The 27,223-nt window shown below is 41.7% G+C and overlaps 1 protein-coding gene across 9 annotated transcripts in view; it reads right to left on the bottom strand.

Annotated features, from left to right (window-relative positions):
• KAT6B (lysine acetyltransferase 6B) overlaps positions 1 to 26,137 on the bottom strand; it is an 87,962-nt gene extending 61,825 nt beyond the window's left edge. For 2 of the 9 annotated variants that reach the window (XM_053388075.1, XM_053388079.1), the window contains exons 1-2: positions 23,810 to 23,976; positions 16,628 to 17,539 (exon numbers count right to left, since the gene is read on the bottom strand). In XM_053388075.1, coding sequence (XP_053244050.1) covers positions 16,628 to 17,245 — 618 coding nt within the window. In that variant the 5' untranslated portion in view covers positions 17,246 to 17,539; positions 23,810 to 23,976. Of the gene's footprint in view, positions 1 to 16,627; positions 17,540 to 23,809; positions 23,978 to 25,298; positions 25,458 to 25,697; positions 25,721 to 26,006 lie in introns of those variants that run through there. The other 7 variants (XM_053388073.1, XM_053388074.1, XM_053388072.1 and 4 more) reach the window with 7 other exon arrangements.
• Positions 26,138 to 27,223: the final 1,086 nt, after the last annotated feature.

The raw sequence follows: 27,223 nt of genomic DNA, 5'->3' as shown, positions 1-27,223 counted from the left end.
CCATGCTCTGAATAACACTTAAGATTAGTTTATTAGATTTCTTCTATGTCTTTTTCTTAAAAAGACCCAAGGCATCTTACAACAATAGACAGAGGCCACTCTATGCACAATAAAGAATATTCCCGTCAAGCTACATCATGCTAATTGTCTAAATTCTGGTAGAGGGAGACCATTCTTTTAATCAGCGTTTACAGATGTTATCTGTATTGCCTACCCCAGCAGGAAAAATACATCCAGTAATGTTTTAAAACATTTCACATGTGTTCGTAAGCAAGCACCCAATTGGGATTCCTTCTCACAACAGCTGGAACCATTAGAAGCGAATTCCAAAGTCATGATTGATCAATAATCAGCATAAAAGACACTTATAAAAATTAAATTTGAGCTAATGAAGATTGCATCTTACTTCAATAGGTTTTACTCAGATATATTTTAAACATGCTGTTTCAAATAACTGTTTTAAGTAAACTTGGGTATTTCACTGTAAGCCACTTTAGCTGAAAGGAGAAGCAATACCCAGATGTGTAATACTACTCACCAAAGTAGTGAGACTGTAGGAGTGATAAAACAGTGAAATATTAGGAAATGCAAGTCAAAGAATGCCAAAATACAGATGTCTTACATCTGGGTCAACAAATTCACACTGAAGGAAACTATAAAATGGAGCCAACAGTTCTACCAAGCTCTAGAGAACCGCAGAAGCAAAGCACACCTGGCATTTCTACACTGTACACTTTTCAATACCCTTTACAACTGTGCCAAGTAATTTTATTTCAACAGGTTTGATATAAACAGAGAGGGTTTAAGATACAGAAACAACTGGAACTATTCAATTGATTTTAAAAGGCCAGCCGAAAGTAGAGAAATTCTAGAAAAAGCTTAACGCTCATTTAACCTGGAGAAGCAACCACACAGAAGGATTAAATTTACTTAATGCCAACAAACCTTTTCCCTTAAATGGCAGAAAACTACCTTGAGAAAGAGAGCTCAGACACAACCTGACATAGCTAATGATGGACAACTTTCCTTTGGCTCCTTTGAGTCATTTCCCCCAAAATATTTCTGGAAAATGCAAAAAGAAAAAGCCAAACCCTTTAGGTTCTTCATGAAAAATCAGAATGCAGATGAGTGGAGCATCATTTCCAATTAAGGAGAGGATAGCAAAGCATCTTCTGTTTCCAGTAAGCGTTCCCACCCCAAGTCTTCCTTCCCCTTCAGAAATATGATGGGGATTTGGTTTAGGACAGTGAAACAGGCAGCAGGGGCAAGGCCTCAGAATAGGAGTGCAGATAAAGGAGAGAACAAAACAAAAACTATGGAACACGTTCCAACAATATTAGAAACAAAATATGAAAAAATACAAGTGGAAAGGCTTCCTACAGAAATATAGCTTAAATCCTCAATTACTTCTAACGGAAGAGCTGAGAAGCAAAAAGAATGATCCCAGCCAATGCTGTATGTATGTGTTTGGCTTAAGCTGCCTCCTGAGGAAAGGAGGAGTGAGAATCATGTTCCTGGCTAAAGCTCTAGAATGTTCCTGAAACTGGCTCTGGAATGAGGAAACTGTGGCCCAACCGGTGTTGTTGTATCACGACTCTCTCCCATTGGAGGTTTTCAAGTAGAGGTTGGATGTCCATCTGCCATGGATGCTCTAGTTGAGATTCCTGCACTGCAAAGGGTTGGACTAGATGACCCTCAGGGTCCCTTCCAACTCTACAATTCTATGAAGTGTCCCTAGCTCCAACTATCATGGTGAACGGCACGGAAGACAGATGCTGCAGTAAAATAACATCTGGAGGGCCACAAGCTCTCCATTTCTGGTGTTAGTTGCCGCGAGATCAAGAACTTAACTTTGGAGCCACTTTATCACTCTACAACTCTTCCATTAAATAAATAAATAAAATACTACCCTTTCAGATGATAAACTTTAAAAAGAGGCATGCAGCAAATTGTTCCCTTCAAAGGCAAGCAAATCCTGCCAAAGAACAGTTCTCATTACCCATGGTACTTCCACAAAGAAGTATCAGCCTTATTAAATTACAACTATTTGAACAAGGTCAAGTACTCAGCATTTAATTTGAAGTATTTCCAGGTATAACACTGTCAGGTCAGCTTAAACAAGCCAACAGAGGCCTAGAGCCTAATTAAATATTAAAACAGAATCATTCACATCTGTTTTTATCTGAGAGTGAAGTTACTGTACATCACTTGGAAGTAGTGCTCATTAATATACTCTACACATATCTCTCAAAGGTTACAGGAATACCAATGTTTTCAGTGGGATCTGTCATGAAACCTGCACAACATAACTAGAGGAGAGAACACTGTTTCTTTCCGCAATATATCAATAGTTCTTTAATAACAAAAGAGACAATCAAACTTGGCTATATTTTAAGTTAAAAGGGATAGAATCTCCAGTGAAAATAAACTTTTCATAGGAACCCTTTTATCACTCATCTTATTTCCTTAGGTAAATCACTTGATAACAAGCATTCAGGAAGATGGTTTTGATCCAGGAGTAATTAAAATGAACAGCTGTCATGTTCAATTAAAGATCCATCACGCTTTTTGTTTTCATCTGCAAGGCAGTTTTTAATTGGTCTTAGGACCATATATTTAAAACACCAGGCATTTTAAATGAAGTTCCATGCCACAACAATGGAAAGACGAAAAGTGATCTGAATTCGGTATGCACTGCCTTAAAAGTCATGTTTTTATTTGTATAGTGCTTCTGTCCCTAAGTGGCTTGTAATCTAAACTTTGCTGGGGTAGGGACAGAGTGATAACAGCCCTTCCCAACCTGGTGCCCTCAAGATATTTTGGATTGCAACTCCCATTTCAAGCAGTACCAGAGGGCAGCTGGAAATACAGAGGACCACCATACTTTTTTAAAAGGGGGGGGGAGAAAGAAAACAGCCTCACCCACCTCTTAAGGTTAAGGTAAGGGAAGACAGAAAAGATCTTTAAAAATCTGGGAAACTGCCTACCCTGCCCCCACAGTCTTTGGAAGAAATTTCTTTCTTTTCTTTTTGCCACTAACCCCCCCCCCCACACACACACAAATTGCCTGGCACTGGAAGCAGTCAAGCAGTAGGTTATATCTGTGGGTTCTGTGGGAAATTTGTGGTATAATATTGAAGCACTTTTTTCTTGAAGCTGCTTCCTCCCGCCACCCAGTAGTTCAGAATCCATACGTTGCTATACCCACAAGTGCTATGGACGGCAGAAGGGAGGGCATTCAAAATGGTCACCTTGTCCAGAATATTGACAACATTTCCTTGATTTATGATTTTACAGCAACCATTCATGACTCAAATTAACCATAATGGTATGCTCTAAGGGTGGTATACAACACTCCCGGTTCCACTAGCGCAGGAGTCTTGTGCTGGAAGAATGAAATTTCCTCCTGCAGCCCTGCAAGCTCTCAAAATCCGCTGCAAGGGGTTGAGGGATCCTCCAGAAAAGATTGGGAGAAGAGAAGCATTGGAAATGTCACTGCACCGGTGGAATGTTGCACTACATTTGAATCAATATTAACAGCTGTAAAGATGCTAAATGCAAAACACTGGGTGGGAATCCATGCTTTTACAGCCTCAACTGTGGCCTTGATCAAATTTTGGCAAGAAAAACAACATGTGAGCATGAACCTCTGTAAGACAAAGATATCAGAAGTGAATATGAGGTGTTTGTTTGATGCAGTGTGTGTCCTTTGGAAATCTATGACTAAAGCAAAGATGTGAGTGTTCATGGGATCCATAGATGTAAGTAAAGAGGATGCTCCACCAGAGGTGTATTCATTCTTTAGATGGCTTGCTTGTGGTGGGGTGGAAGGCATGTTATTGGAAAGAAATGAAGTAAGCAGCCATGAGCATATCACAACTGCATATTGCCACGATGTTCAAGCATGAAATTACCAAAAATCTGCAGTCTACATGTATTCTGCTGCAGCAGGTAGCTGTAGGATTGTCACTTCACCAAACTACAAGGAAAAGGAAGGTTGTTGAGCTACCCCATGGGTACCATCTAATATAAATGTCATCATCAATATGAAACACAAATAGTTGAGGCCCATTATGTGTGGGCACTACCAACGACCAAGGTATTTATGTGCCTACAAATGTTGTAAAGGAGAGCGATCTCTTATTTGCAATCGGCAATGTGGATTTCATGGAGGACTTACAAAATCAAAATTTAAAAAGCAGAATCATTACTCACTGAAGGATTGTCTAAATAAAAATGGGTCAGAAACAAGCATTGGTCCATGGTATGTATTAGAAGGGAATGTGACCAAATACAGCTGTATGAGATAAAGTGGTCTGTCAAATAACCAGGTCCTAAGTTGTTTAGGGCTTTATATATTAACAATAAAACCTTGAACTTTTGCCCAGTAGCAAATTGGCAGTCAGTGCAGATCCTTTATTGCAAATTTTCCTGCACAATTATGCTAGGTATTACTTAATTGCCTCAGAGCCAATATCAGATTAGTCCAAGTACTAGAATTTCCTCAGCCAGTCTAAGCACAACCCACATTTTTGCATGAATAGCTGTTACAAGATCTTGCAAGAGGAATCCTTGCTGCCCGTACTAGCTTAAAGCAACAAGCTTCAGCTTCATGATGATCAGAGAAGCGAAGCTTACATTCAAGATCTTTGAGGCACAGACCATAATGAAACATTTTAGTTCACTCCACAGGCAAACACAAAACTAATACATTAATTGGCAAAATAGTCCTTGGTACTATGAAACTGTTAAAGTATGCCTTGTATATTTTGTTTCAAAACTTGCTTTTCAAAATGGTAATTGTTTCATGATAGTATATGATCTCTCTCAATGTCCTTTACAACAGTTATGCTTGGCATAGATTCTGATTATGTTAGTATTGTTACTGTAACAAAGTTAGGACTTGAAAGAAAGAGGCATGTGCTGATTAGAAATGTCTTGTTGGGGGAACATAAAAAGGCAAGTTGCTGATATTAATTTCAGAGTTTTAATGTTGAAAACTCTTTCATTGTGTGATATAGGTCTAGTAAGACACAACTATTTTATAACCCTTGCTGTTAAAAATATCTGTTATGGTGATGTATATTTTTTGATTAACCTCACATTTAAGTTTTTATTCTGCAATAAATGGACACCAGGAGGTGATACTGCACATGGTGTTTCGTTAGTTTGAAAATTTTATACATGGAAAACATACAATTCAGCTTCTTTCACATGATGCAGAAATTTGGAGAAGGTGGTATTTGAGAGCTGCATAGCTATAGGAATTGCAATTACAGTCGTACCTTGGAAGTTGAACGGATTCCGTTCCGGAAGTCCATTCGACTTCCATAATGTTTGAAAACCAAACTGCAGCTTCTGATTGGCTGTAGAAAGCTCCTGCAGCCAATCAGAAGCTGTGGAAGTCTCATCAGACGTTTGTGTTCCAAAAGAACATTCGCAAACCAGAACAATCACTTCTGGATTTGCGGCGTTCGGGAGTCAAAATGTCCGAGTGTTTGGGATCCAAGGTACGACTGTACTCAATATAGTAATTGGGTTACACAGATACTACAAACTGAAAACCGTATTTTAAAACATTGCCTTAAATCATTTTAATTCTCGTAAAAGAGGAAGTGTTTCATAAAAGGTTCTCTCACTTTCCACTGGAAAAAGGGAAAATTCTGGAGGGAGGTTGAAACACATACATAAACCCCCATTGTTCCTCTCAAGGACCTTGGCCTTCACTTTCTTCCAGGTATAGAAAATTAGTTTCACAAAATCTCTGCAAAGAATTCCTGTGACATCAGAGAGTAATGAAATACACTCCCATTTTCTTATGAGAGAATGTTATTGCCTTTCAAAGCAATCTATTTCGTTTCATTATTCTTTAAAATAAATACAGTATACCAAGTGCTCTAGAATCACAGTAATCACTCTTAAAACAATCTACATAATGTACACCAGTGAGTCTAAGTGAGTCCTGACAAGGCTCAAAATGCTTTGCCCTGCAGCCAACATAAACTTGATTTCAAAAGCACTGTACAGTAATTGGATTTAAGCAACAGAATTACTTAGAGAAACACATTGAGTGGTACAGTTTTTACAGTAACAGATTAGGCTAAAGAGCAGCATGAGATTCATTTACCTTCAAGTACCATAAATTAATATATTTAGCCCCTGTGATTGTAGTCTATAGGAACACACTTATCAATCTTGCAGGTCTACAAGTGACAAGTAATTGCCGAAACCAATTTATACAGGGTTTTAAAAGTTTTTTATTTTATTTTAAAGTTGTTAGACATGTTAACCTATAAGAAAGGTTCCAATATCCTTATCAGGACAATACATTTAGGCAAAACAAAATGTCACAAAATAGTAAAGATGCTGTTAAGTTTTCCAGACGTTTCCCATCAGAGTAGATAGGAAAAAATGCAGAGGGGCCGAGGAGAAAAACAACAACAACAACAACAACAACAACAACAACAACAACAACAAACATGAGGCTGTGTTGCACTCTCTCTGTATGAGCAGATGCATTGTATGGAAGTTCTTGTGGATGTCACTGGAGGTTTAAGTGTTCTCAGTTGATAGGAGTACCGTTTACCAGCTTGGGCTACTACGACAGCTATCACCATTCCTGGATCAGGAACGTTTAACAGCAGTTGTCCATGCACTTATAACCTCAACCTTACTGCAATGTGCTCTATTTGAGGTTACTGTTGAATTTGGTTCAGAGAATGCAGCTGAAGCAGAATGCAGCAGCTTCACTGCTTGTGGGGTCAAACAACCACCAGCATCTAACTCCTTCCTTGCGGGATTTGAACTGGCTGCCAATCCGCTACCAGGCCAAAGTCAGGGTTTTGATATAAGGCCCTGTACAACTCAGGACCAGGTTACTTGAAATACCATCTTATCCTTCATATTAAGTCAGTAGGTCACTGCAGTCTGCAGAAGAGAGTCTACTTCACATTTCAAAGATATAAGAAACCTACTCTATGGTAACTCAAGAGCAGGGCTTTCGGTATGACTGCCCTTGTTCTATGGAACAGTATTCCCGTCAATTTACGACAGGCGCCCAATATCTGCACTTTCTGGAAACAACTGAATACATTTCCTCCCAACAAGCTTTCTCAACTGGATGAACAGGTCTCTGCCGTGGATGTGTATTTTGAATTGTTTTTAAATCCACCTTGTTATTTTTGTGCTGTTTTTAACTAGTTTTTATTTTTATTATATTGCACACACCACCCTTGAGATATATATGCATGGAAGGCGAATGATAATAAACAATAAATAGATAATCTATCTTGGGTTTTATACATAGAAATCTGTATCCTTGGACAGAGAACAGAAGGGCAGTCATTAGCTAAAAGTGTTTTGCCAAGAGCAACAATATCCCTGCCAACTAGGATGAAAAGTACATCAATCCACATCACTGTACTGTTAAAGATTATGGCATTCACTTTACTAGTTAACTTAAGAAATAGGAAGAAATCCCCTTCCAGCACTTCCTAAAGATGAGAAGGATTTTTTTAAAAGCTGCTTTGATAATTGTTAAAAGGCAGGAAGAGTTCATAGGTGGAAGTGTTCATATGAAGATATTAAACTGCCTTCTCCATTGTTTCAGATAGACAGTCCTGTGCTAGACTTGCTATCTTCTCTGAAAGTGACTCTCTGGGGCCTCAGATATTTTTCCTAGCTCTGCTACCTTTCATTGGAAATGCCAAGAGCTGAATCAGGGATCTTGTTCATGCAAAACATGCACTCCACCACTGAGCTGAAGTCCCTACAGACACTGATATCCAAATCAATCAAATTTGCTACTTTCTGCAAATTACTTGCATTCCAAGTAAGTATCTCTATGAGAAGGAAGTGTTCCTATCAGGGTGGATAAAAAAACAATTGGGGTGGGTTGTTTTTTTAAAAAAAGTAAAAGCAGATGCATATTTCAGTTATAAATACCGTCCCATAAAACTAACATGGTTTCAAAAGAATTCTGAATATATTAATTTACTAAAACTGAAAATTTTTCCTTATTTTAAAAAAGCTGCTCTTCTTTATATAGAAAAAGCTGTGGGGAAAGCATGCACGGTACAACAGTTGATGTCCACACTTTAGAGCTTAATGTTGGGGCCAGCAGCGAACAAACCATGACAGGAAATCCAGGTAATGTTCTGCATCTCACAAGGATCATCCACTGAGCCTATGTGAATGATTTTTTTACTCCTAGTTTATGACAAACTACCTAAGCCCCTGCAACTGACGAAAGATAGCACACAGTGACTTTCATCTCATGAAGGAGGTTTATTAAATTTGTATATTATTTCCCACTTAAAAGTCCCAAAGCAATTTTGGAGCAAGTAAAAAAATAAAATAAAATTTAACAAATATTATTTATGGACAGTGTGTGACACCTTTTAAAGCCCAACCTTATGCAAACTTCCTCAGCAGTAACTTCCACTTTATTCAGTGGGGCTTGTTTCTAATCACCCAAGGCCTTTCTTTGTGTGCCTCCTCCAGGAGAGGTCTGTAGGGTGGCAACACAAGAACGGGTCTCCCCAAGGAGATTAATTAAAGGTGCACATGGAATGGAATCTTAAGACTTTAAGCAGTAAGCAGTCTTGGTATCTTACATGTATGCATGCCTTGTTTATGAGCAAGACATGATTCTATAGTACAAAAGGCATGAGAGCTGCAAGATTAAAGGTTCTGAAATATACATTTAGGTTACAACTCAATGGGTTGGATGTAGGATGTAGGTACACATGTAAGGTAAAGGTAAAGGTACCCCTGCCCGTACGGGCTAGTCTTGACAGACTCTAGGGTTGTGCGCCCATCTCACTCAAGAGGCCGGGGGCCAGCGCTGTCCGGAGACACTTCCGGGTCACGTGGCCAGCGTGACATCGCTGCTCTGGCGAGCCAGAGCCGCACACGGAAACGCCATTTACCTTCCCGCTAGTAAGCGGTCCCTATTTATCTACTTGCACCCGGAGGTGCTTTCAAACTGCTAGGTTGGCAGGCGCTGGGACCGAGCAACGGGAGCGCACCCCGCCGCGGGGATTCGAACCGCCGACCTTTCGATCGGCAAGCCCTAGGCGCTGAGGCTTTTACCCACAGCGCCACCCGCGTCCCTCAGGTACACATGTAGGTCCAGTTAAATCAGTGGGACTAACTCAAGACCCATTCATCTGAACAAGTCTGAGTATGACTAAGTCTGGATCCAACCCAATATGTTTTAATTTGAATGCATGCTTGCTCAGGAAAATTGGAAAACTGATTTATACTGCCTTGTTTTAAAAAAACCCACCCTGATTCCTGCAAAATGTTTGCACCACAAAACACTAATATCAGTGTGCATAATGCTTCAGTGTACATAACTGACGGCAAAGTCCAAACATAGATCTTTTTTAAAAGCACATAAAGAACAATTTGTCGAAGCTGAGAGGGAATACTTAGATCTTCTAATTTCCAGGATATGTTTAATCTGATCTCCAACATTTTGCATCAGGAAACTGTCACCTGTATGGCAGGGCAGGGGTGGAGCACCTTCGGTCCTCCAGATGTTGCTCCCAACAGCTCCAGCAATCATGGCTAATGGCTAGAGATTATGGGAGTTTTAGTTCAGCAATATCTGGAGGGCCAAAGATTCCCCACCTCTGCTATATGGCACAGAGAGTCAGAATACAACGAAGTGCCAGTTCATCCTGTTTGCAAAGACTCCACAGAATTTGCAACCAGCACAGGCAAGCACATGTAAGCTCTCATGACTGCCAATAAGTCCCAACTGCAATGTGTTGGCCCAAGCTTCTGCAAAGTCCTGCAGAGCAGACACTATTATTCTCTGATCTGGGGAGGGGGAGGCTTGGCAAACAATTAAAGGAGCTTTTAAGACACTGTGTTCTCACTCTCACATACATTTCTGGCACAGCCAACTCTCCAGTATTTGGCGGGCGGGGGTGGGGGGGAGAGGAGCAAATGCTTATTGCATGCCCAGACTTGATTCAGCCAGTCCTGGCATCTTTTTGCCTAGCTTAAGACATCTGCTGCACCATTCCTCGAAGTATTGATGGCTCACGCCAACAGCTTTGTGGACAGCTGGCAAAAGTACCAGGGGAGTGGGACTGGCAACTAAAAGTGCTGACAAGCTCTGTCTGCCCTTGATTATTCCGCTTCAAGGTACTTGGGGGGGGGGGAGAGGTTAAAATAATAATTTTACAAGGTAAAGGTCCACAAGTCTGCTTAGGTTGCAATCTGTCACACCCTTAGCCCTAGTAGGCTCCAAAAAAACGAGGGCATACCTTGAGTAAATGCACTAATGTGTAATGGATGGGCAATCAGTACTTCGATGTGGCTATGAAGCATCTTTACCTAGTCCTTTTTTAAAAAAAACTTAGTGTGCGATAAAAGACACATTTGCTCATTTTCACTTGAAAGCAAAGAAGCAGCAAGTCACCAAATAAATCTTAGTCAATCTGAAAGTTGATGGGGGCTTTTAGGAAGCACATCCATTTGTAAGCTCCTACACCCCACACTGGCCCGGGTTTATGTTTTTACACCATCTGAATAACTATGAAAGCTTTCTTTTCAGGCATGCCAGCTTTATTACCAAACCTGACAGGTTGATTTCCTCAAGTCCGGAATATACAGGCTTCATAAAGAATACAGAAGTTGGAAATGTTACTTTATTGTTCAGCACTCATAAGACTAAAGTGTGGTTCTTCCAGACCTCAAGAATACATACCATACAACAATACATAACACACTAGTATTGACTTCTTCATTTTCATCTGATATGTACTGCACTCTTTTGCAGAGTTAGTTCTAAATAGTAGCACTGGTTCTGTTCAATATGAGGAGTCAAATATATACAGAAAAACAGACAGTCCAGCTGGAACCAATAAATTGCAAAATCAGAGAACTTCAGCAGCATAAAGCCACACAAATAAGGGAAAGGTCAGCCTTCCATCTTTCTATTAAAAAACAATTACTTTGTATAAAGACATTCAGTATACTTGGCTTGCAAATTCTTTTGAGGAAGAGCTATCTATCATTCAGCCAAATATAGGACCCTGCAAATCATTTTTACTAATCATACACAGTAGTGTTAAAAGGAGTTTTATTTTGTGCAAGGCTGAATACCTGGCACCAGCCTGGACACTCTTTAGCATAATCATTGCATACAAAAGAGGGGGGAGGATGTTGGGTGAGAGACCCTAGAGCAGCTGTTCAGTGCCTGAGCTGAGGACCTCAATGAATGACAAAAGGTTACCTTAATTCAATGAGATAATCAGCACACATCCACCCACTATGAAGAGAGTTTCTACCATCTGCAAAGCGACAGGCCTAACTGCTTCTAAAACAATTGGAAGCATGCTGACATGCCCTCATGTCAGCATACATTTGTGTCTTAGCAACAGCTTTTTTAAAAGGCTGAACTCTGCAGAAATTTTAAGAAGCATCCTTAGCCAATGACTTGGTAAGCGGCTTTGATTACTCCCGTTTGCTGAACAGATGCCCGGTCTCACTGCTACAAACTACACAGAGCAAACTTTTATACTTAAAAAGAGACAAGGGAAACACTATAGCTGTGTCATCTACCCTTTGTACACAATGACCTTATCAACATAAGAATTCCCAAGGCAAAATTCTCTTTAAAAATTAGTAATGAATAAAATGATTTATTTAAGTCTTGTAAGTCAGCTTAACATAATAAGCTTCACATTAAACATAAGAAGCTCCCACCTCTACCATTTTTCTTTAATTTTATTATCTGAAACATTTCAAAAAGCTTTCAAAAATGTTTCCTCCTCCAGTACTTTTCAAGTAAAAATAATCAGGTTAAGTCAATCTTTGTATTATTACCTCTAAAAATGCTCTTGCTATTCAAAAATGATGGAAGTAAGACAGTCAGAATTCCAGTATGTACTCTAAACAAATCCCACTTACCACAGGTTAAATATAAATATCATTCAATCATGACAACCATGAACCAGAAGTTAAATAAGGTTAGACACCCGTATTTCATTGTCTACGGTCCAAATTACCTGTGCTTATAGTTTATAAAAGCTGCTGCACCAGAGATCAGAATTTGGATCACAGTGTTGAGAGAGGATGGTAAAGCTGTGGACAAGATTCCCCCCCCCAAAAAAAATAAAAAAATATCTGCTGTTTGGCACAGAATGAATAACTTGCAGGGTTTAAGGTTTTAAAACTTGTTTGAAGTCTTCACCTTCATGGCTAATAACTACTGGGGCTGGGATTTGTTTCAGAGATGCTACAAAAGCCCTGATCAACTCCAGCTGCAGCTACTTTCATAAAAATAAATTTGAAAGCTGCAACTCAACATGCAGTATGGCCCTAAATGATAGCTTTACTTCTTTTTTAAAAGCCACAAAGTTATATCTATTGGGAAGGTTCTGTTTTGGTCACAGGTAATGCCAGACAAAACTCATTTCTATTTTTGATAAGTTACAAACTTGGTGGGTCAGGGGAATGCTGTGGATGTAGTATATATTGATTTCAATAAGGCTTTTGATGAAGTCCCCCATGATATTCTTATGGAGAAGCTGGTAAAATGTGGATCGGATGAGATATCTGTTAGGTGGATTTGTAGTTAGTTGACTGACAGAACCTAAATAGTGTTCACTAAGAGTTCCTTGTCATCCTGGAAAAAAGTAACAAGTGGGGTGCCACATGGTTCTGTCCTGGGCCCATTGTGGTTCAACATCTTTATAAATGATGGATGAAGGAATTTAGGGGATGCTCATCATATCTGCAGATGACGCCAAACTGGGAGGGGTAGCCAATGCCGCTGAAAACAGAATTGGGATTCAATATGACCTTAATAGATTGGAGAACTGGGGCAAAACTAATTTCAATAGAGACAAAGAAAGTTCTACACTTAGGAAGAACCAGCTGCACAAACGTAAGATGGGGGTCACCTAGCTTGCTAGTAGTACATGTGAAAAGGATCTAGGAGTCTTAGTAGACCACAAGCTTAATACAGTGGTACCTCGGGTTAAGAATGTAATTCATTCTGGAGGTCTGCTCTTAACCTGAAACTGTTCTTAACCTGAATCACCACTTTAGCTAATGGGGCCTCCTGCTGCCGCTGCTGCACCATTTCTGTTCTCATCCTGAAGCAAAGTTCTTAACCCGGGTAATATTTCTCGGTTAGTGGAGTCTGTAACCTGAAGCATATGTAACCTGAAGCGTATTTAACCTGAGGTACCACTGTATGAGTCAACAGTGTGATGCAGCAAAAAAACCTAATACAGTACTATGTTAGGCTGTATCAATAGAAGTATAGTGTCTAGATCACAGACCACACCTGAAGTACTGTGTCCAGTTCTGGGCACAATTTAACAAGGAGATTGACAAGCTGGGACGTGTGGACATGATAAAGGGTCTGGAAACCAAGCTGCATGAGGAACAGTTGAGGGAACTGGGTATGTTTGGCATGGTAAAGAGCAGACTGAGAGGAGATAGAATAGCCAACACCAAATAGGGCTGTTACATGAAGGATGGAGCAAATTTGTCTTCTCCTGCTCTGGAGGCTAGAACCTGAAGTAATGAAGTTACAAGAAAGGAGATTCCGACCAAACATCAGTTAGAATTTTCTGAGAGTAAGAGCTGTTCAACAGCGGAACAGACTTACACAAGAGGTAGTGGGCTTTCCTCCCTTGATGGTTTTAAAGCAAGGAGTTAGATGGCCATCTGTCATGTATGATCTAGCTGGGATTCCTACATTGGCAGGATCCCTACCGCAGGCAGTTGGACTAGATGACCCTTGGATCCCTTCCAATTCTACAATTCTGTGATTCTATGAAATCTAGAAAGAAGAATGATCATTTGCTGTAAGGTAAAAAAGGTTCATGGCTTTATGAAGTGCTTTTGAGTTAACATGGAAAAATTACACAATAAAATTGGAATGTGTGCAAAGCGATATTCACTTAAGTCCATACCATCCATTAATATATAAAATTATATGCTGTGCTTTGGCAGCTGCAAAAGTTGGCTTTAAGCCACGTTCCTGCATAACACGTGTGTATAACATGTAAGTGCAAGCTGTATAAATATGCCAAACCACACTATTTCATCTGCTAGCTAAATTCTACATGCTCTTCAAGCAGTATAGCTAAGGTGTGAAAAGAAAGTAGATATGGGATATTTCATTTCTTCCTTGGGACTTCAAGAATGTCCACATACATTTTACATTCTGACATGGGAGTCAGTGTCATCATAACTGCTCAAGGGAACATAGCACTTCCCATTATTGTTGCAGCCACTTCCTCTGTAGGATTTTGAACTTGTACCCTCTCTGAACAATATTTACATGTGGACACCCTGAGCATAATATTGCTTTGTTAAAAAAGAAGAGAAACTGACAGATGTGTATACACACACACACACACATATACACAAACATGGGCGGAAAGTGAACTAATGGAAGTGCAAAACTACAATACACAGACTACCACTAAAATACACTATATGCAAATTTGTATTTTTAAAACTCCTGAATCCAACATTCTTTGCAAAAATCCCAGCAACCAGCAGGAATCACACGGTCCAACCAAAATTGCAAGTGGTCCTCCATTTATCCACTCTTGTATTAAATGAACTGGCAAGAATAAAACTTAACAGTTAAAGTAAGAAGCCTCGTAGTACAGTGGTGCCTCGCAAGACGAAAAGAATCCGTTCCGCGAGTCTCTTCGTCTTGCGGTTTTTTCGTCTTGCGAAGCAAGCCCATTAGCGGCTTAGCGGATCAGCTGATAAGCGGCTTAGCGGCTTAGCGGATCAGCTGTTGAGCGGCTTAGCGGATCAGCTGATAAGCGGCTTGGGGAAAAGGGGGGGAGGGGGGGGAACCGCAGGAACTCGCAAGACATTTTCGTCTTGCGAAGCAAGCCCATAGGAAATTCGTTTTGTGAAGCACCTCCAAAACGGAAAACCCTTTCGTCTAGCGGGTTTTCCGTCTTGCGAGGCATTCGTCTTGCGGGGCACCACTGTACTACAAGACACATATTGTGGATTTTCAGTAAAAATGTGTTTCCTTGCCAAATATAACAATACATAGAAAGTGTGTGAAATGATCATGTTTTTACCATATTGGGCTTCAATATTAAACAGTGAAATTTGTTTTTATAATAGCTTTTCTAACTTGGCTTTATAAAAGATGGGCTTGGATTTAAGCTCGTACCACATTCCACCTTATCATAGATTGTTTTGTAAAGCAAAGGGAACTTCAAGGTACCATTTGTGGTAGAGGGAGCTTTTGGTCAATAAGTTCAAAGTCTGCCTGGGTATAAACTAGTTATGCTATTCTTTGGTTCCTGGCTATGGTCCACCAAGGATCCCTGCCAAACAATCAACTAGTGAGGCAGAGGTAATCCTAGGGAAGGGGTGGGGAACTGGATCCGGCCGGCCAGATCCTTAACCCCCCCCCACTTGGCTGATGGCACCTGTCAATCGCCTGATGTCATTATTACATTAGCTAATTGACACTGACAGTAAGTCCTGCTTGCAAAGGAACCATCACAAGTTCACCCTAAGGTCCCAATTGTTCCTTAACCAGTCACCCGCCCCACACCTGATGTTATATATGATTAGGCCAGCAACAACTGTCAACTCCTGGTAGGGAGGTATCTTAACCCTTCTGCCACAGCTCCAACCCAGACATTGCCATTCTGGAGTTTCGATTCCCAGCAGACAGGAAAACATATAGGCATAAGAACTGTGCATGTTTCCCCTTCCAATGCCAAAAGATGAAATAATTCTAAGGTTCCTTTGCTTCCACTACAGCAAGGGGAAGGGAACCCAATTAGGGCCTGCCCTAACCTAACCATGCCTGCCAGGCCTCTGCATGTGCTTGTAAGGCTGCTTTGGCTAAGTCATGCCCACAGGCCCTACACCTAAGCATATATGACATCAGGTGTGAAGCAGGTAGATAGGTAAAGGATCCCTAGACGGTTAAGTCCAGTCAAATATCACAGAGAGAAACCATCAGCATTAAAGGATTCAGTATTCCATTAGATTCCTCAGCTGGAATGAAGTGTAACATAACAAACAGAAATGGATGCTCTAGAACAGACAGAAAATGAGAATATAGGAAGAATCTTCAAGGTGTCAAAAGCTAAAAAGGGTTATTTCCTCTTACACTTAAGATACACACACAAATTCCAAAATCCTTGCCCATCACACCACATCCCGCAGTGCAAGTAGCAATGACATCACATAAGTAGCAGCAATTTCTGCACAATTAAGAATTAAATTTCAATCACTGAAGAGCCCATAGTTTATCTACAAAGCTACACATTTTTAATGAGGTGGGGTGATTACACATGTAGAAGACTATGGTTCTTCAGATTTCCAAACTTTATACATTTGCTTCAATTGGCACAAATCTTGAAGAGCAGCAGAGCCCAATAGCTCTCCAAGACACTTATTTTCTCAAATAGAACTACTGCCCACCTAAAAATAATAAAAAAATCTTAAAACATTAAGGAAAACCTCTCTAAATGAGGCAATAAAGCTTACTAATAATAGAAAAGTGAAACTTCCTCAAATATAAGCAACACATATTAATGTTTCCTGTGAAACCCCCCAAATGAACATGCCTGCATTGATATAATCTTTTCACACTTACCTGGTCTTTTTCATGAGGCAAAAGACTGACAGGTGGGAGAGACATTGGAAAAGAACTGTACTTAGATGTTCCTTTGCCTTCCAGGCTACCATAGTTCACCCTATACTGAGGTCCTTCTTTCAATAATCTCCCATTATTTACAGCGCGTTTGGCCCCCAATCGTAATCTCCGTTGAAACACAGGGTTGTTGAAAATACCTGCAAGATCATGTTGACTTCTCAGGTATTTTTCTATGTTTCTGAGTGATGAGCCATTTGGTTCCTGGAGCCCTTCAATTCCTCTGCGCAGAAGTTTATTCCAATCCACATTCCGAAGCTCATTACAAGCTCCCCTAGATCCTTTAGCAGGCTTAGAAAGCTCACCCAGTTTAACAGATGAGAAACGCCCAGGATTATCTGGGTCCTTGTAGGAAGCAAGGCCTTTGTTGGTAACTTTGAGAATAGAACCATCTTGGACACTTAGCTCCAGCTGTTCTGAAACAGTCTTCTTATCTAATCCATGGGATGCGCACACAGCATGACAAATTCTCTCTTCAGATGGTCTCTGTTTTTGCCTTTTAACTTTTTGTATAGCTTCAAGAATCCACTCTGTGTAAAGTGGGTTGGCAAGTTTTACCATGGTTGACCAGTAATTTCTCGAGAGCAAGTGTTACCCATAGAGTTCCTCTCTAATCCTATTAGTGAGCATTCCAATAAGTTCCAACACAGGAAGACCTCTTCATGCACTGTAACACCAACTCAGGAATCCATCCTTAGGATATCATAAAAAAGAGATGATGCAAATGTTTCTTTAAAATCCTTAACCAACATGAAAAGTTGGAATTGTTCTGCTATACCAGATGGAATACATCTCTGCAATTTGATGGACTTTTCTTTCTTGGCAATTCAAGTATCTCCGAGTCTTCACAAAAGCCTAAAGTGATTTTAAAAAGATGCATGTAGTTAGTCTCTTTAAAACAAAAGTCCAACGCTCAGCAAGAATGCAGATGTATACAATTTTATTTTTAAAATTCCACCTCTACAGGTCATGCATAGCCAAGATGTTGAAGCTACTAACTAAAATTTGTGAAGGCATGCTGCCCAGGCATGCTACACATTCCTCCCTTAAATTTACACTCCAGACCTGGTATCAAGAAGCAGTTGAAAATCCATTAGAAGATAGATCTTCTAACTTACCTAGCTAAAATAGTGTGTACTTGTCTGCAAAGAGTATCTACTTTCCCAAGAAACCAGTCAGAATCATGTTTTCTCAAAAGGAAATCCCACTAGGTTTTATACACACTTACTCTCAGGTCCCATTAGATTTGCAGCCTTCATGCAATTTGTAAATCCTAGGCTGCATACTTATGCATACTGACTCACATTGCAGGCACCAACACTGATCTTGGATTCTACAAAAACTCCAGAGGCAAAGCCTACCACTCTGATCCAGCTCGTAAACAACAAGGCATTACGGCAAAGCACTCTTCTTTATCTCATCAGAACATTGACCATAATTTCTACAGTAACATTTTCAACATCAACACTAATGATGCTGATTGTCAACTTCTCTTCCATTCTCCAGGTTGAAATCTATTCATGCCCATCAACCTAGCATGGCAATTTTCAAGATTTATACCTTCTGAGAACCTTTTCCACATCAATTTACCTTTGGAGTAACCCCTGAGTCTTGCTGAGGAGTCTGGGGAATGTTCTAAGATTTCATACTTAATTTACGCGGGGCACAGAAAGGCCCAGGAGACCTGGCAATTGTTCCCAACTCTTCACTATACAGACCTATTGACAAAATAGTGGTTGTTAAACAAGCTGTCTTTCAGGGAATCTTGTCCGCCATTACTGAACTTCTAATTGCGAAACCTTTCAATGAACCCCTGAGTTATCCTAAACATACGTAGAAAACCTCAGCTACGGTCCACAATGCTGTCAGTCTAAGGTAAAGGTAAGGTAAAGGACCCCTGGACAGTTAAGTCAAAGGCGACCATGGGGTGCAGCGCTCATCTCACTTCAGGCCGAGGGAGCCGCCGTTTGTCTGCAAACAGCTTTCCGGGTCATGTGGCCACCATGACTAAACCACTTCTGGCACAACGGGACACATGCCGGTCTACATGTACCCACACTTGAAATCCTCAACCAAATGGACTAGGAACTATGGAAAGAAGCCAAGAACTCTGCTGGTAACTAGATCTCTGAATTCAGCAAGGATAGACATTTCACCTTCCTCTGCGATACAGCTAACAGAATATGCAAATTCTACCCAAGACAAGTTCAGTTTTAATTATAGAACCTTGCTGCTCTAGTCAATTAGAGAATCAATTTTATAAATAAGTTTCAGTTTTGAGGCAATTTAAACTCTGTGAGAAGTCTGAGCAATAAAAAAAATGCCCTCCATAACTCCCGCAGTGCAATCTAAACACAATTACTCAGAAGTAAGTTATACTGAGTTCAATCAGACTTACTCCATAATAAGTGTACTTAAGAGTAAACTGCTAATCAAAAACAGCAAGTCTGATAGTATTACAGCTGGGGCAAGAGAGATAAAAAAGTTATCCATCCAATGAAGGCAACCATAGCTGTAAAGTCATTTGTAAGTTTATATTACTGCACTACTTTCACATAAACAGTGTCACTGTTGCCAATAAATTCCTCAATACATATAGCAGGGTCTTTGCAGTGCAGTCAGAGTACTGATTCAGGTTACAACACACAGTGACAGACTCTATGAAGTCAATAAATTTGTGTTGATCCATCATCATTGCACATTGGGGTCATTGGACCACATGATATGAGATCTACTGAAGCAATGTGGGGGTTTTTGGAGGGGGCTGGATGAATAGCACCATGTTGTTCTCCATTGGCACCACTGCAATTGCTCCCTTTTGTAAGAACCTGACAATAAGCAAGCATGCTTGTTACAAATTATTATAAGGCAGTAAGAATTCTCACTCTCAACATCAGGGAGACTTTTCAGAGGTAAAAGCATCTACAGATTAAATCCAGGTTAAGTCACAAATTATAGGTACAGCAGTTGATGGCAGGCACCTAAAGGTGTAGAGTAGGTCATTCTACATAGCTTTTATTTTGCAATTCATAAACTCACACTCGAAAAACATATAAAAATAATTTTCTAAGGCTAATTAGTTATAATAATAATAATTTATTATTTATACCCCGCCCATCTGGCTGGGTTTCCCCAGCCACTCTGGGCAGCTTCCAACAAAATATTAAAATACAATAGTCTATTAATCATTAAAAGCTTCCCTAAACAGGGCTGCCTTCAGTTACACACCAGTCGCTCATGGGACTCATCTTTTCTAACTTTTGAAAATCAAAATTGAAGTGGTTAAAGGTGATAGTAAACAGCTGCAAAATTGAGTGGTGGCTTTCATATATGAATGAACCACTACAAAGACTGCCATCCAAGCAACTCAAAGACAAGGCTTTTCAATGGAGTTAGTTCACATCAAGGTTCAGTTTAGTACCTCTGGCTGGGAGGTGTGTAAACACACAGCAGGAGAGCAAATAGGAACACACATCAGTCAACCAGAGAGGGAGTTTTGATGTGCATGGACTCCAATTCTCAAAAATCCTTTCCTCCTGAAAGTGGAACATAGGGAGGATATCATGCTTCCATGTGCAACGCTCACAGGACACAGTGAGAGTATTGGGAAAACCTCTACTGTATGTTGGAGACCTCTATAACGAGAAGAGTGATCAGCTGGTTAGAAACTGTAGCTGCCTTTATTCTTTACTTACATGAAGGGGCATCAAATGATTTTTAAGGAGGCTGTGGGGCCCCATGCCCCTACCCCTTGACAACACTTGCAATTCTCTGGGTCCTACTGCTGCCACCAAAGCATTAGCATGGATACCTGAGGCAGGGAAACCGACAGGCATTCATTCGTGCATTAGCAGGCAGGTTCAGGGGAGCCTATACACCCCTTTAATCACACAGTGCCCTTTCACATAAGTAGCCTGTGAAATGGTGTCATGGCTGAAGCATCAGGTGATTCATTTCACGTGTGGGTGAGCTAAAACAGAATTCCCATGCCACTTCACATGTTCCAACCAAGGAAAGATTTGCTCTGCAGGAATTCTCTCTCTCTCTCTCTCTCTCTCTCTCTCTCTCTCTCTCTCACACACACACACACACACACACACTGTTATTAGCTTTACAGGGAAAAGCTCCCATCCTGCCAATGGAAGCTTTTTTTTCTAGGACTGACAGGAAAATCTTTGTCAGAACTGAGGCTGGAGAAGGAAAGGGTTAAACTCTTCCCTCTCCTGTGCCGCAATCCTAACAAAAACCACCCCAGAACCTATTATACATATATCCTATCACAAGGCACTTCCAGACTCCAACTATTTTCGGGTGAGAATCAGTAAGACACCAACTACTTCAGGTTGCACAATTAACGCTGATCTGATGCTCTCGTGCTACAAGCATGCTTCCCCACTCAAAGGACTTTTAGCGATAAGGAAAGTGACAAGATAAATCCAGTGAAAAGTGTGGGATAACAACTGCTTGGCATGCCATCTACCTTCCCCATAAATAAATCATGCTCGATAAATAGACAACATTGTCTAACCTCTCCACAAACTTTCTGCAAACAGATCAGGATGAATGCTCAATTTTTTATGTTAACACCAACACCCAATGGTTTAGTAACAGTGTTAACACCCAAGTTATCTTTACTTTCAACCTTCATTTTTAATGATTTTAAAACCCAGTGTTTAATTGGATAAGCAACTATATATAATAATATATACGGAAGCTTTAAGTAACTGACACTGCAAAACACTTAATGAAATTCTTCAAATGGGTCCAATGGCGTAATGTTTCAATAAAGAAACAATATAGATGAAAATATAAGAAGGAATAACATGGCAAGTGTAGTAAGAACTTTTGAGGGTATCATAAAAAGAAAGCCTTGAATAGGTTTTTAATCCATGATCTATGTCTTATTGGATAACCTGTGAATTCACAACTAGGCACAGGTTTTCTTGGGGGGGGGAAGAGTTGATAAAATAATTGGTAGAAAAATCTCTGAACGAGAGCTGAGGGGGAAATTATATCAAGAACCAAAATTATCTCTATGTGTACACATAAGAGAAAACCATTATAAATTATTCTATCAATGGTACATGACGCCACAGACCAAATACATGCAGTGGAGAGTGCTTGGAGACATGAAGCCTCAAAGGCAGATGTGAAGCATTTGGGTGGAGTTGCCAATCAATTAAAATATTTGGGGGGGGGGGTTATATCAGTCATGACATCTCATAGTCATAATATAAACAGGTCAAGCACTAGGACTTAATAAAGAATTTAATAGCTGTGACTCTTCTGGTTTTGCAAAAATGGAAAAACAGGTCACCGCCAACAGTGAAAGAATGGCTGGTAAACAAACAACAAAAATGGAGGGCAGGAGTACTGTATAAACTTACAGAATTATAAATATTGGATTATACCAAACAATACAGATTTTTAAAAATAAATAAATAATCTCCATGAATTCAATTAGAGAATTCCATTTATTTACAATATAAATATTGAGGAGTTTTTTGTATGTGGTAAATCAGCATTTTCTAATTTTTGGATAATGTTTACAATATTGATATTTACAGTCATGTTTAGAAAAATAGATAGACAGACAGACAGACACACACACACACACACATAAATGGCATATTTTTGTTACATCCTTGCAATCATCGTAGGTTCTAAATTAAGTTATGAATAATAATGACCATACACCTGCTATGTTTTGATGGGAGCCAATGAGGGAAGGGAGCAGGACTTGCCATGTAATCTCAGACAAGTCTCCTTAGGGATGCTTCAAGCCCTCTTGCTGAACTTTCAGCTTTCATTTTTCTAAAATTAAAACCGCCAGAGCCCTCCTTCTCCACCTCCCAATTCCTGCCCTCCTCCTCCAAGCGCCATTTACGGGACTGACAAACTGACTTCACTCATATACCACTTTCCACGCCAAAGTGTGGCCAAAGTGACTTGCGAACGAAACGTCCAGCACTTCACAATCCTACACAAGTGAAAAATGCAAAATAGCAAAATGCAGAGCACATCAGTCAACGTAAACAACAAACAAAGGCCAAGTACGACAATATTTGGAGCACATTTACACAACTACGGCGGGCTAAATAGGTAATATGCCGTATTTACTCAAACCTAATGCCCCATCGAGCCTAATGCGTACCTCCGTTTTCGGAATCTTGAAACATCCCTCCAAAAAAGGGCATCTATGCCAGCGAACATGTAACCAAATCGACCATCATTTGGCCCAAAAAGGTGAGCATTAGGGTAAATATGGTAAATACGTTAATTTGTATATGCAGAAGACATTTAAAATATATTTAAGGGACCGCAGAAAGAGGGGGGAGGAAGTCAAGTTTGGAAATGTAAAAATGATTGTAAAATTAGTGAAATGTATAAATCTGAAAAGTATAAATACTTTTTTAAAAAATAAAAAAATAAATAGAGCAAATACAGTATATACAGAATCGGGATCGTCAACTCTAATAATGATATACTGTGTACCTTTCCCTTTTGACATCCTTGTTCAATTAAACTCTTCTTTTTTAAAAGGATTGAGTCCAATATTACCACAAAAACCCCACACGAATCAAGACAAAGTATGTCTAGCGAGCTGAAGAAAAACGCATTTTAATAATAATAATGGTGGTGGTGATAATAATAATAATAATAATAATAATAATAATAATAATAATTTTGATATTCACTTTATATTCAGCCCAATTAGTTAACTTCAGACTCTTACAATGATATATACCTTTCCCATTTGATGTCCTCGTTCAATTAAACTCTTACTTATTAAAAAAAGGGAGGGGGAAGCACAAGGTAAGCAATTCCATACCGAGTCCAATATCACCGCAAAAACAAAAAACAACCCACACGAGTCAAGGCAAAGTATGGCTGGCAAGCCGAAGAAAAACGCACTTTAATTAATTAAAATAAATAATAACAACAACAATAATAAGGTGGTTGACATTCACTTCATAGGCAGCCCAGTTAGTTAACTTTCAGACACCTCCCCTGCTTGTTTCCTCCTTTGGCTCCCCCGCCCGCCTTCTCTCCCTCAGGCGCCCCGGCGGATCCTCCCCTCAGCCCCGCGGGGCGAAGGCCGGCCGCCTCACTCCCGCCACTCACCTCACCGGCGGCGGGCGGCCCTCGCGACCCGCCCCCGCGGCTTGGGAAGCGGCCCACGAGGGAGGAGCCACGGCCGGGAGCTGCCGCAGCTGCGCCCCCTGCTGCCGGCGCCCTCGACAGCGAGCTTTCCTCCGCGCCGCCGCTCTCGCCTTTTCAAGCCGCCGCCATTTTGTCTCGCAATCAACGCGGCGCATCCCTACCTTGCCGTCCCCCGCCTCCTCGAGAAGGCTGGGGTAAAGCCCCGCTTCACCAGGGGTACGCAGCCGCCTTCATTGGCGACGCAGCCCTGTCCATCATCCCCGCCTTACTCCCCCCCTCACATCTTTCTCCGACGCGTCCGCAGCGATTGGAGGGCGCGAAGCGTCAATCACGCCTCTTAAGGGAGAGGGTGGGAACGCACTTCTGTGGCAAAGGCTCCTCGGAACGCGGAGCGCCGCCTTGTCCTCGGTTCTCATTGGAGAACGGTTACGAATGGGAAGGTGGAAGAGGAAACGAGACGGCACAGATAGGCTTCTTATAGGCCGCGGCGGCTGTCCATCAAGCCACTTCTCCTCCACACACACCCCCCGCTGAAGTTTAAAGCGGCAGAGCCCCCCTATCGCGGGAAGGGAGGGCGAGAAGACCGCTTAAGCGTGCCTGGAGCGGACGGGCGCGCGACACACACTAATAAGCGCCCGCTTAAGTCTTTGAGTTTCACGCCACGTGCCGCCGGAGCCTTTTGCTATCCACCCGGTCGGGCGAGACTAAAAAAACAAACATGTCCTCATCGCGATTCGGAAACCCGCCTCCCCTTAAGGTGCCTGGCACCGGCAGCAGCAGCAACCCTTCGCACGACCGCGGCGTAGCGTACAATTGATTCCCAGCTACACGACCATATGCAAGTCCACCGCCACCGATATACATGCATGCATGCATGCATGCACACGCAAACCTCCCAGCTATATTGCAATGCACCCGGGACTCCCCCGAACCCGCCCATTTTCTGCAGAAAACAATCGCTGCCTAGAAAGACACACGGTGTGGGGGGGGGGATGCAACACGCACGCACACACCAGATTGCTTTCGGCAACCGCCCCGCCGCTCTCCCAGCCCAGCCTGCTGCTGCTGCCTCCGCGACTTGTCCACCCCCCACCCCCTCCGCCCTCGAAATGCAAAGGGCCACTACAATACAATCGCGCGGAGCCGGCAGAAGTGCCTGTAAACACGTGCACGGGCCTCTCCGCCTGGTAGAAAGCTTTGCAAAAGTCCCCGCACGGATCGTCAACAAACCCCTTCCCGCGGAGCTCGGAAAAGCAGAGAGGGGAGTGGGGGGGGGGAGGACGAATAGACATTGTTGCAGGACGTTGCAACCTTGCCATGCAGCTCCCGAAAGCGATCCAACACCCATATATATATATATACATATACGCGCTCCTGCAACTCTATAACCTCCTTGCTGCAGGCTCTCTGCCCCCCGTCCCTCCCCAACCTTTGCAGCTTGCAAATCGACCTTTTTCCTTTTCTCTCTGCTCGGGGATGTTTCTGCAGAAGCGGTTCGGGCGGAATGCTGCCTCTGCTGCCGCTGCTCATCCAGAAAAGGCGATCGCAGCGGCGGCAGCTCTTCGCTGTCTTTTCCCTCCGAGCCAGGAGCACAACCACCCTCGCGAGCCCTTTCCCCCTCTCCGCCACCCCCTTTTTCCCAAATAAACGTAGAAGCCAGAAGGAAATTGGGAAAGGGGTGGGGTGCGGGGGGCGAGAGAGACAGAGAGTGCGGGAGGAATCCCGATGTAGCGGATTTGGGATTTTTTCCCCCATATTTTTTTTTATTTTTGCAATCAAAGCTTTCCCTTCTTTCTTTTTTGCGCCCCACCAAATCGCACGCAACGACATTACGAGGAAAAATTAATACCTTTTTGTCCCCTCCTCCTCCTCCTCTCGCCTTTGCGAAGCCTCTCTTCTTATTCTCCCCACCCCCCCAAAAGGGAGGGGAAATCACAGAGACGTGCGGAAACATAGATATATAGAAATATATTTACACCCCCGGCCCCCCCAAAAAAAGATTGCAAGCAAACAATCAGGTCGTGGATTGGGATTTGGGGAGTGAGGTTTCAGTACATATTCAAACACAGGGACGCAGAATTAGGATTGTTCATGCCCTCCCCGCTCCCGCAGCTCTGCCTCCCCCCTAAAAAAAAAATTATTTAAAAAATCCTCAAACCTTTCTTGATGCTAAATGGCCGCAGATCGCAAGGACTGGTTCTAAAACACAGGACTTGATAACAGCTAATTGAAAGGTTAATCTACATAGGCTCTGACAGACGAGGTCCCTCCCCGTTTCTGTTTTTTTTTTTTTTTAATCTGCTACTGGCAAGTGGGAAATTGAGCTTCTTAGGAACAGGGGGGGTTGATGGAGGGCTTGCTTCTGAGCCCCACCACCACGCCAGCCGGGTTCACACGTTAGGTGGCTAGATGAACCTGGAATTGTTATTTTGATTGAGGCGACGTTTTAAATGCCCCCAGCCTAGTCTTAATGCACAGTTTACTCAGAAGTGAGCCCCTCTGATTTTATGGAGGCTTGCAGCATAGCCTACTCAGAAGTAAATCCCCAGTGTGTTCAGCTTCCTCCTAGGTAAACATTCGTAGGATCGCATCCAAGGGTGCATAGAACTGCGACTGCTCGATTAAATAAAAGGCAGCGAGTACATAATGAGGGAGAATCAACACCCTGCTTAAAGTTTCCCGTTATTAATCTTATTGAAGGAATTAGGTCTTAATATGAACCAGTCAGCAGAGCAGGTGAAGTGAGATGACATTGATCTGAATGCCTTTTACAGTGGTACCTCGGTTTAAGAACAGTCCTGTTTACAAAGATTCGGTTTACGAACTCCGCAAAACCGGAAGCAGTGTCCCGGTTTGCGAACTTTACCTCAGTCTAAGAACGGAATCTGAGCGGTGGAAGGGCACCGGCGGCAGGAGGCCTCATTAAAGAAAGTGTGCCTCAGTTTAAGAACGGTTTTGGTTTAAGAACAGACTTCCGGATCGGATTAAGTTCGTAAACTGAGGTGCCACTGTACTGAGTCAGGCCCTACTGGGCTCTTCAACTTGGAACTATGCACTCCAGCATTCACCAATCTGTGTTTTGGACTACAACTCCCATCATGCTGTGCTGGCTGAAGTTGATGGGAGTTGTAGTCCAAAAACATAGGGTGGGCGCTAGGTTGGCAAAGGCTGATATCCTCCGGCTGGCAGTGGTTCTCTTGGGGCCTCAAGCAGCAGCTGTTTAGATCCCTTTTAACGTGAAATACCAGGGGTTGCACCTGGAGCCCTTAGATGCAAATAAGGTCCTCTATAAAAATGTGGATATTTTTGTTTCTCTTCGTAGAGCAATCCTTTATCCATGTATAGACACATTTTCCAGACATTCACCCTACACAG

The sequence above is a fragment of the Podarcis raffonei genome, chromosome 5 (genome assembly GCF_027172205.1).
Source record: "Podarcis raffonei isolate rPodRaf1 chromosome 5, rPodRaf1.pri, whole genome shotgun sequence".
NCBI classification, from domain to species: Eukaryota; Metazoa; Chordata; class Lepidosauria; order Squamata; family Lacertidae; genus Podarcis; species Podarcis raffonei.
Note: the sequence above shows the minus strand (reverse complement) of the source record. Positions and strands in the feature narration are given on the sequence as shown.